Source organism: Boleophthalmus pectinirostris, unplaced genomic scaffold (genome assembly GCF_026225935.1).
Source record: "Boleophthalmus pectinirostris isolate CB_2022bp ecotype Guang Dong unplaced genomic scaffold, ASM2622593v1 HiC_scaffold_14, whole genome shotgun sequence".
In the NCBI taxonomy this organism is placed as follows: Eukaryota; Metazoa; Chordata; class Actinopteri; order Gobiiformes; family Gobiidae; genus Boleophthalmus; species Boleophthalmus pectinirostris.
Genome location: NW_026571047.1, coordinates 5294004 through 5305463, shown reverse-complemented (window position 1 = coordinate 5305463; position 11460 = coordinate 5294004). Strand labels below are relative to the sequence as shown.

The 11460-nt window shown below is 39.4% G+C and overlaps 1 protein-coding gene across 1 annotated transcript; it reads right to left on the bottom strand.

The window, feature by feature from the left end:
* Positions 1 to 4464: 4464 nt before the first annotated feature.
* mrpl38 (mitochondrial ribosomal protein L38) lies at positions 4465 to 11376 on the bottom strand. The gene is made up of 9 exons (XM_020919228.2): positions 11268 to 11376; positions 9261 to 9452; positions 8816 to 8947; positions 7243 to 7439; positions 7102 to 7174; positions 6404 to 6449; positions 5813 to 5971; positions 5353 to 5489; positions 4465 to 4686 (listed from the first exon to the last, which is right to left on the bottom strand). Exons 1-9 carry the CDS (start codon positions 11350 to 11352, stop codon positions 4550 to 4552), a joined length of 1158 nt encoding a protein of 385 aa, XP_020774887.1. The 5' UTR covers positions 11353 to 11376; the 3' UTR covers positions 4465 to 4549.
* Between the last annotated feature and the right edge of the window lie 84 nt (positions 11377 to 11460).

Here is an 11460-nt window from a genome sequence, read left to right as displayed (position 1 = left end):
AGATCTGAGCTGTAACTTGGTTCGCGGGCCTCACCCAGTGAGTTGGACATGTAAAATATCTCAGGAAACAGTGTTCCCTACTGACAAACTACACATAAAGCAGAATGTTTTCTCATTGTCTGTCTTCTTGGTCAACTCATTTAGAACAGAGACATACTACGTACTGATTTCACAATCCTACAGTCCTCTTTACCATTTTCACTCAAACGGGACCTGAGCAGACTAGATTAGGTGGTGACAAACCTAGTTACCTCCGCCAAGGAGGTTATGTTTTTGCCGGCGTTTGTCTGTTAGCAACATAACTCAAAAAGTTATGGACCGATTTTGATGAAATTTTCAGGATTTGTTGGAAATGTGAAAAGGAAGAACTGATTTCATTTTGGGGGTGATTCGGAAGAAATCCTGGATTCTGGATCACTTTGAAATTTTAGTTAACATTGTGGTAAATGGGGCCAAAAATTTTGTTTCTCAATATCTCGGTTAATTATTGACCAAACCCCATGAAATTTGACTCAGGGATGGACAATGGGATCCTCTTTCATATTCCAAAGGCTGATCCGGAAGACTGATTTTAATCGCAATTTATATAAAAAAATGGGGTAGTCCTTGGCGGAGGTCTGCGCTGAGTGCTTTTCTAGTTTTTAAAAGCTTTTCCAGAACAGGCCTTCACAGTGTACACATTTGCCGTTTTATTTTAACTGCAGAGTTGTTTTTCAAAAATATGAAAATGCAGCTTGCTACAATTAAGTAGATATAGTACACTTCTACTTGACAAGTAAAATGACTCAAAAAAAAAAAAAAATCATAATACAAAGTCATGTTAGTGAATACACAACCAAGTCAGTAATCCAACTTAACATAGCTAACTTAACATAACTTAGATTCAAGTATAGTTTCCCTGTTAAACAAGTGACCAACTCTTCATAGTAACCAAACAGTACAAGTTCAGCAACAACTAAGTTAAAATTTTTTATTTAAGACAGACTCAGGAAGGCTTTATGCATCACATCTTTGAAACAAAAAAACTGCTGCATTCCACCAATGACCTGCTGGTCTCTGGTCAGTGAATCTTCCATCCTGACTGGCTCGCTCTTAAGGACACGGCTCGTCTGTGCTTTTTGCACTTTGCGTGTTCACTGCAAGTGTGGTTGCTGCTTGGCTCATCATTAACTTACGTTTGCATGGGGGGCAATATCGGGGTTGTCACTATGTGCCGTTGGACATAAACTGCATTTATTTTGTGGCATTGATTAAAGTGTGAGTCCAATCAGCGAGTGTTTCATTTACTGGTCCAGCATCATTTTGTGTGCTGTTGGTCCAGTCACTGAGGGTACCATTTTCCCACTTCGACACCACAAGGTGTTTGACACTCCAGTCATCTGCAACGGTTGACGTTACATTGACCATCCCAGAGTCATTCAGGGTTGTGTTTTCGTGGCTCCCAGAGTCATTCAAGGTGTTGTTCTGACCATCATCATGAGCGACAGGATCGGTCTGTAACCAGAAAAAGGCAGTTAATTCAGCTTCATTGCCTGACAAGACCACTGATGAGGGGCTAGGTTTATTTAAAAAAAAAAAAGCCACATCTGTTCTGCCTCAGAACAGCTGGGTACATTTTAATTTTATACACAGAATGGCAATTTCTCCACCACTGTCACTTGTTAAATGTGATGGACTCAATGATTCAATAGTCAATTACCATTTTATAATACAATTTTTAAAATGTGTTTGAGATTCACTGGTCAAGGAACTGCAAGTGGAAGTTAGATTGCTTATAAACCCATTTCTACACTGTAGAAGTTCATGGCAGATACCACGTTTTTGAGATTCCCTACATCCACAGCATGTGCAGTGTCGTTGGATAAGACGTGGTGAGGAACACTTTCTGGCAGCACTTCCACCACACCTGTTTTAGCACAAAGTCAAGTTAAGGTTGGCAATGTTATTGAAATATTCCATTAATGGAACTTTTAAATTTTGGTTTTAAGATTTTGCTCAAGAAAAAAAAAAAAAAAGGCTCATTTTCTTCATCTATTTTAGCAAAGTTTGTCATTTTACTTCCTGGTCAGAGAAAGGCAGCAGATATGACATTCCAAAACTTGTTACCCTTGTGGTTGCTGTGACACATGTTTTGTTAAAGGTTTAAAACTGCCAGAAAAGTTCAAATTTTATTGATGTAGGTAAAGGGGTTCTGTTGTAAGACTATCACTAAATTCTGCATTTTTCTCCACAAACTACCCCTTAACTGATGGTCAGTATGTATCAATTTTAAAAGTACTATCCCACCAAAACCACCCATGCAGTGCTCAATGCTATTTTCTGATCCATGTCATTATAATCCACATTGTGATGTCACGTAATACAGGAAGTGCTCCACTGAGTTTTTAGTCTCCATACACCATCACTACAATCATTTTGATCTCAGCTCTGGAACTGCCCAGCTCCACAAACCAGAAGGTAAAATGGTAGTAGTCAGCTTAAAAACTACTGCTTCATGACATCACTCCAGGTATGTTTTTTGGCAGCAACAACATTCTAATGTGACTAAAATCTCAAGAGTCAATGTGGCACAATATAGGCCCTTTAATGCTGTACTGTGGAAACATACAGGTGGGTGATTACCTCCGCACCAGAAATGTTGTAGTGCAATTTAAAAGAGAAGTTAAACACAGGCCTAAAAAGGTGTGTGCTGCATTCACTCACCCTCTTTAACTTTGGACTCCACCTTGGCGACCAGGGACTCAAGCACCTTAACTACATTCTTCAGCTCAGACACATGAAGTTCTAAAACAACATCGCAAATCACATTACCACGTGAATAATCCAACATTTCTTAACCATATTAGCCTACATTATAATAGCAATACCACACCTTTAGGGCCATCATGCCAGTTCCATACCTGCTCTTTGCCAACTATTAAATAAAATACATCAGTTTCATAGTTTCAGGATTTAATTTTATGTTGTTGTTTTTTTTAATGGATTTACCTGTGGATGTTCCAAAACTGAGCAGAAAGCAACACCAAACCCCCACTGGCCCCATTTCGCTGGTGTCTGAGAGAACCATCCAGTCAGTAGAGCCACATGCAACAGTTAACTCCAAGTGTCACACCTGACGTCCATGAGCGTCACTTTAAAGGACAGGTGCGGGGGCTTCTGATTGGCTGAGAGAAAGCGGACACGTCCACAAGTGTCCTAATTGGCTAACAGGGTGCGTCCATGTGTTTCTGCTCACCTGCGCAATTATCCCGCGAATCTAAACCACGCCCACCGAGGAGTGAGAGCCAATAGGAATCAGCTTCCTTTGATTGACACCTGAATAGGGCGCGCCCTAAAGATATGTTTACGTCTGTTACTTAAAACAAAGACAGTGCACAGAAAACATAAAACTCTGAAAAGATACTTGGTTATTATTGTTCATAAAATCTGGCACCAACAACTTGCATTAAAAAAAAAGCACTTCTGATAATTTTCTGATAATTCATGTATTCTATTGATGCAAAATTTGGAATGATAACTACTGGCAGACAGATGTGACTGGGGTAATTTATCATGTAGCACTTTTCGATAATAATAGCTAATAGTTCAAACTTGGAGTTACCTCTTGGAAGTTTGAGACAAGATGGCCACTGTTAAAAATGTATGCGTTCACCCCTCATTTAGCCTACACTAGAAAAGTGATGGTAGATCATATTTTGTGCAAAAAAAGGTACATTATTGGTGGAATTTTGGAACTTATTTATAAAAAATATATTCATTATTAACCATTTTTCATAGACTTTATAGCATGTCTTTGGCCTATCCATTTGATTTTAAACACATATTAGAGGCAAATGTGTATTTAAAGGTGCACTGTGTAACTGCATTAAACTTCCATTTAGCATTTACTCAATACAGGTGTTTTTTTATTTTTTAATGCTCATAATCACCTGAAAAACATGCATTCTTTGCCTACGTTTATATGATGACGGTTTGAATAGAAGATGCAAAAGTGATGTCTCGTCTTCACTTTTTATTCCGCGTTTACACGGAGGAAATCTGGGTATATACAGTGACCAGAGCTTTGCATCTTGGGCAGTGTAGCCAGAAACCCTACGGTGGAGTGTATTCAATTTTCCCACTCTGGAGGGTGGTTTCAGATTTTTGCGTTTTTAAGCCCCAAAAAGGCCGTCACAGTTTAAACGAAAGGCACTTCCAATAAAATATCTTGTCATTTTTACCCGCAAGAGTTAAACAAGCCCATATAAGCAGTAGGGGCACCATTCCGCAGATCTGACCTGTAACTCTGCCCAATGGCATCACCTGCTTGTGTCCAACACACCATGATGTTTAATGCCACACTGTGAATCATTTCAGTTGAAGCAATAAAATCTGTTCAGACTAGCAGTTGGCACTAACCAGATCATATTTTTACTCAACTCATCTAATGATAAGCATCAACATTTGCAAAAATAACTCCAGTCATGTAGCAAAAGTCTCATGTTTATTCGACACAAATATGGCTGATACAGTGGTAGATTATAACAGTTCGTAGATGGTCATCAGAGGGTCAGTAGATGCCATAGGTGTGTGGCTGTCCGTCCCTGTAGCGGTCCAGGTAGCGCAAGGGCTTTCTGTGGGGGAACTTAACCTGAGGCGGGTGGTACACTAGGGGGCGGATGAACTCGAACACAGGCTCCTTCATGTCTGCACACACAACACATGGTTCACTTTATCTATACATATATCTGTACATGTATACCACGCATGCCAAAACTGTGGCCTGGGGGTCAAAAGTTAAAAATCTACCTTGATAAAGTCAATATCAAATAATTACTGTGTTGTACTCAGTATCTAAGCATGAGTAAAGGTCTCATGGCTCATTCTAACCAGTTTTAAAAGCACAGATTTGAATTGTTCATTGTTTTGACCACCAGTTTATGACTCTTAATTGGCCCTGTGTTTCATCTGGGTTTTGATATACGGCCCTTGAAGAAAAAAGTTTGGACACCCCTGATATATACAGTTAAAAATACCCTACACAGTGCAGTGCAGTACAGTGCAATGGTCAGCTTGTATCTTTTTAATGGACAGGCCTACAGCCAGTCCCATCAGCAAAAATGTGGATTTCAGACTTGAAAAAATAAACTGTGTAATGTTTTGTGTTAAAATTTCATTGATTAAAAGTATGTCAAGAAATTTACATTTTTATTACAAACTAAACAAATATTAACAAAAATTGTAATCAGTCAATATGAAGAATAGAAAATGTAACTTTTTGATCATATGGCAAAGCCCTACAATCGACTGAACCCAGTGTGATAATGCCCTCGTGTATCTCCTCAGCGGAGGAGAGAGCGCAGCAGTACTCACTGAGAATGTGGTGGAAGGTGTGTGTGACCGATGCATCCCACTGGCTCTGGAAGAAGGCCAGGCCCGCAGGGGTCATGTGATCCTGGTGCTTTCTGTACCAATCCACTGTTTTAAAGGTGCGCTCCTCCAGAGAATGACTGGGGAAAGGGACAGAGAGGTATTATATAGGTATTATATCTGTACTGGAGTAAGACAGATTTTGCTCGGACACATGGGAAAAAACAGGTACAGGGCTATTATTTAAAATAAAACAACAAGAGTCCTGACCAGACCAGCAATCAGACAGAGGTTTAGTCCTGGGATAGACCTGGTTTAAACCTTAGGTTAAGGTAAGGGTCTTAGTTTTAGTCCCAGTTTAGTCCCGTTTCAGTCCCGGTTCAGTCCCGGTTTAGACCACACAGGCTTTGTGTGGTAAACATTTGTGAATGATACAAAGCTCTTTAAATAGTGATCATTTTACCATGGCGACGGGCGTGCATCCTCCCTAAAGTCGATGGGTCCGTTCTGTTTGAAGAGGACGTAAATGTAGCGGTGAAAACCCGTGCCTCTGGGGGGGAAGGGGGGCAGGTAGTGACACAGCTCGTCCCCGGACTGCACCGCTCCGGCTGGAATGTTCCCTCTACACACACACACACACGCTGAGTATCTTTGTGGGGGCCTTGGGCACAGTCACTACTTGCTTAACTATAAAGGGCCCATATTACACTATTTTCTGATCTATGTTACAATACCTGGAGTTGTGTGGAGCTGTGAAGTGCTTATATACTTATCATGGTGAATAATTAGGATGCTCAGAATGCATAAAGTAAGTGAGGAAGAACTTTGGACCACTTTGGACTTTGGACCACCCACAAAACAAAAGGTACCCATGATATTAGTGTGTATACAGTTTTCTGTCCACATGATAAATACCACTCATAAAATAAAATGGCTGAAATCCATTTTAGGCCAGACGTAATCTGACCCAACAAATCAATCAAAACAATATTCAACCTACTGCTCCAACTAATAAAGTGATTACAAAAATATAAAATGTCTGCGTGACACTTACACCATCCAGTGCACATATTCAGCCTCCCCGTCCAGTAAGTGCTCATCTGGGGAAAAAAAAAAAGTTAAGAGCATCACTGGTGTTGACTCAGTTTGGACCCCTGCTAGTCCTGCTTTAGTTCAGGGTTTAATCCTAAAATCTAATGTGTGGTTGGGTTCACATTCTAGAATGAAATTTCGATAAAACTCAAGGTGCAGTTTTTGTGAAAATTAAACTCTTTTTGTCATCGCTGTACAATCCTGTCCTATGGAATATTATTGTTACTTTTCATGACTATAGTACCAATATAATTTCTTAGCTAGCTAATTTATGTGGACAGAGATGATCTAATTACTGGGCCTATCCACCTGAAAAAACTGTTTATGACACAGATATTAAAAGGAACTGTATGTACCGTAAGATTTAGATTTTATATTCCATTAACATGTGTCTCCTGATACAAAGTAAACAGGAACCAGGAACCAGTAAGTGCAATTTTAAACAAAAAAATGGCTAAATTGGTAAAACGTTTTTTGCAAAAATATATTGATCTTAACTGTGTGAGTAGTATAACCTTGTAAAACTGTAAGGGCGCAGGCTACATACATTTCCTTTTCTTCTTAACCATAAGCCAGGTCAGTTTCTTCAGAGAGGTCTTACTATTGTATTTATATCATCTTTTAACATACTGCCCAAAATGTAGGCTAAAGTTTCCTGACCTGGACATGTGAGCAGCAGTGTCCACAGCGTTCCTTCCTCTGCCTCAAAGCTGACCTGAGGGGCTGACTCTGCCTACAGAAAAATATAACAACAGTTACTCCAGTGATTCCACATTTAAACCCTAATATCCTTATTCTTACCTCTGTAGGGGTGAGCTTGTTCCCATAATGCACGCTGCTGTCTTGCCCGTAGAGCACTCTGAGAGGGATTATGGGTAAGAAGAAAGCATTGGGGAACAGGTCTTTGTAAACAGCGTAGTGTTCGGCCAGTCTCCTGATGTGGAAGGGCCCGCTTGTGTGCTCCCACACCTGCTGCACGCACTCCAGCGGAATCTTCACTGTCAGTGGAAGAAGATGACAAATTGGGATTATTATATTTGGATAAACATTACAATTTAAAATGCATATGAAAGATCAGACTGCACTTTTCAATAAACATAATTAACATTATTATACATGAGATTAGACTAAAGATATTACATAATTGTTCTAATAGTATTTTTTTGAAACTTACAATAAAAAAGTCCTAATAAATAATAAGAATAAATGAAAATTCTCAAATTGGAATCTATGGTGTCACTTCATAAGTTGTAAAAAGTTAAGTAAAATAATTTTACTTCCTGGTTGAACACAGGCAAGAGATGTGACATACATAAAAGTAATTCCATAACAAAACTAAAGGTCGATGTAAACAGACACATGAAAGGAGCTGCTCTCGCTTTTTTACTTTTACAGAACACTTCAAATTGAATTCACAGTGCAGTTTTGTGGACTGGGTGTCTTTATTTGTGGAGGACAATTTCTGTAGACAATGTGGATGACATGCTGCACTTTAAATTTACAACTTTATGAGAGGTGAGTAATGAAATCTTCTCATTACTTTCGCCATTTCCTGAGTTTGTATTTTGCGCCTCTGTGTCCGTCACTCCTCTGCCCCTGATGCTCTGTTTTATTGTCTGTTGCTGTAGCATTGCTGATGTTTGGTGGTTATGATTAGCTCAGAGTCACACACACACACACACACAAGGAGCGCAACAGCTTCAAAACACAAAGTCGAGTCACGATTCCCTGAACTTGAAGAGAAGCAAGTCGCATGAAAAATGGGGCAAATTCTTCTGTAGTTTGTGGCAGCCTTAAATTATACAGTGTTATGATTAGACCAATACAAATAAATGACAACACCTTTATTTAGTTAAATGAAGGTTTAAACTGACAAAAAATGCATTTATTGTGTGTAAATAGTTCCTGGATTTTGGAAAGTTTTCTCAGTAGTGATGACATAGGTAGAGGTATTTTTGCACTTTTCTTTTTTTCTCAACTTTTTCCTCACACCACCACCACTGATGTAAAACTATAATACATATTTACCACAGACACTAATGCTCCAAATCAAGTAAAGAAAAACGTAAAACCCTGACAAATACATAAAGGTGCCATGGAGAATTAAATTTTTACATCCCCATGGAAAACAAGCAGGGGATGCTACCAGGCCAAGTTACAGGTCAGCTCTGTGGAGAGGCAACCCTGCACATAGTAGTGCATATTTTTCATTGTATTTTTAGCAAAACAACAAAACAAAACAGAGAAGATACATTTAATGCCAAGTTATATTAGTTAGTTAGCTGTGGAACCTTATTCATGGGTTTCGGCCTCCTGTTATATGTGGCACTTTGAGTACCAGCATTGGAGGGGACACAGTACAGGTCAGACTTACGTGTGCGCAGTCGAGCCGCTCTCTCCAGCTCCACATTCTTCTTGTTTGCCTTCATCAGTTGCTTCCTCTCTTTCACCTGTTTGATTCTGTTTGGCTGGTTAAACGGGAAGCCGATGTCCACCTGCTCTGCACCTGCAAGGACATGATTAACCTGAAGTTTTTCAGACTTATAGGGTCAAAAATAAAAAAATCACGATTAATTGCAAGGTTTAATGGCCTTTATCGGAAAAAAAAACAAGTTCTATATGGAATGTTAATTTTGAAAAATGCAGTATATGAATGAATGGAAAAAAGGTCAGGCATACTGACATCAGCACATGTTTCCTTCATTTAAACTTATGTAATTTAAAAATGTAATAATTGTAGACAAAAAAAATTATTCCAGATATTTTTCCTCTAATTGTTCATTACACAGCCATGTCTATAGATGTACATGGATACATACCATGGTCTGGATCGGACCGGTCCACATACTTCCTGTACGTTTGCCACCACACTGGCTTGTTGTGGGCCTCCTGAGCCTGTCTGAAGTAGCGCTTGTAACAGCGATATTTCTCCAGAGACTCCAGGTTCTTCACATTGATGTCTTCGTTTGGTAGAGGTCCAGGAGCAGGGGCACGACGCACCCACAGACCGGCTGAGGGGGGCAGCAGACAAATAGTTGGTCTACTAAAATTTTAATTTTCTAACTCGAATTCAACACCACGGACGAATAGACTCAATATTCAATACTGATTCTGGTACTGCAAAGATAATAAAAAAACAAATATACAATTTAAGTATTTATTTATATAGCACTTTTCACAGATATATGCCAGTCAGTAATCATTCAATCCACACCCGGTGGTGGTAAGCTACTATTGTAGACACAGCTGCCCTGGGGAAGACTGACAGAAGCACAGCTGCCAATCTGCCCCATTGGCCCCTGCGACCACCATCACTCACAGACACACCACTTTCATACTAGGCAATGTGGGTGAAGTGCCTTGCCTAGGGACACAATGACAGTTTTTGCGACTGGCGCCCCCCTGTGGCAACTGATTTTCCAAGTGGTCTCCCATCCAAGTACTACCCAGGTCCAGCGCTGCTGAGTTTTTGAGATCTGATGAGATCAGGTTTCGACAAGTTAGTATGGCCATTTAGAAAATAGAAGTCAACGTCCAGGTAGGTTCCATAGTGGTCCATTGGTGTATACTAGTCTATGTGTTCTGATACATGGATCATTCTAAAGCTATACCTGCTCAAATGAGTATCTAGTTTCGATTAGTATTACTGATTTTGACAACTCTAATACAATGATTGAGAGAATACATGGATATTGCAAATTCCTGGTAAGATCACACACAGCCATTTTTACAATGGATGCATGTCTGAAGGTGAGCACAGGACACACAGTGATTATCTAGTCTACAACTACAGGTTGAAGATATGACCATTTCTAAAGTGCACCTGGTGCTGTCAGACTGGGCATGTACAAAGACTGGCCATTCTAGCTTCATTATAGCTCTACTTGTAAGTAATCTTAATCTGGTAATTCAAGATATTTAAAGGTTCTACATTATGCAAAATGGACTCTTGTGAGCTTTAAGCCATGTTATAATGGTGTTACCTCTTCTAAAACAGATCTGGAGTTATATTTTACCTCATTCATGCAGGTTTGACTAACACTTAATTATTAGTCTGTTTACATCTCCACAGCTCAAAGTGCTCTGTTCCACCTTGTGATGTCATGTAGTGGTAGTTTTCCAGTTAACAGCTATCTTTTAGTTTTAGTTTTAGTTCAGTAGAGATTGGCATTTTCAGGTGAAATCATCCAAATGATTTTAGTAGTAAAGGTGTATGGGGTGTTTTCAGTTTGAGAAGAACTCAGCCTAAGCATGTGTCTCTGAAACAAAACACAATTTCGGCTATGTTTTTGACGAGGAAACAACATTAGAACATATCAGAAAACAGGGTAGTATAGCCCCTTTAAGAGTGTGCTCTGAAGTACTGAAGTGATTAGCTCAGTTTAAACGTCTCAGTAAGCTTGTAAATACCTTTAATGAATGCTGTAGTGAAAATATAAATGTAATTGCTCTTAATACAAGCTTAACCAGCTGCAAAACAGAACAGAGACTAGACATCGCATATAATTAGTATAGACCCGACCTTAAGGAGAGGACCTCATTCAAGTCTCAAGGGCAAGCTGCTGGGTGTATCTTTCTAGAATCTAAACCACAGACCATAAACTGCATACATAAATGTAATATTCAGTAGACGAACGCTTAATCATTCAAAATCATTGTAACTGATTGTAAATGCCAATCAAGTTTTAATGTCATCTTATTTACAGTATATCTCTACATGTTCCCCATGCGTGACTCAAAATCGCCCCAGTATTAATACAACAAACAACACAAACTATGTGTTCTTACACGAGCACAAGAAATCACTTTAAATGATTCATATTTACCGGTTGTGGTCAGTGTTCTTGCATTATTGAGCCCTATTTCTGTCCCGGTCCTCCAGGCAGACGTGCACACCCTGCGCACCGCCATCTTGCTCTTTTCCTATAGAGCAGTACGGGTCGCACGGACGACCAAAAAGGGTAAAAGTATATTTTTATTGTCAAATGAAATTACTGAAATAAATTACCCCTTCTGGTT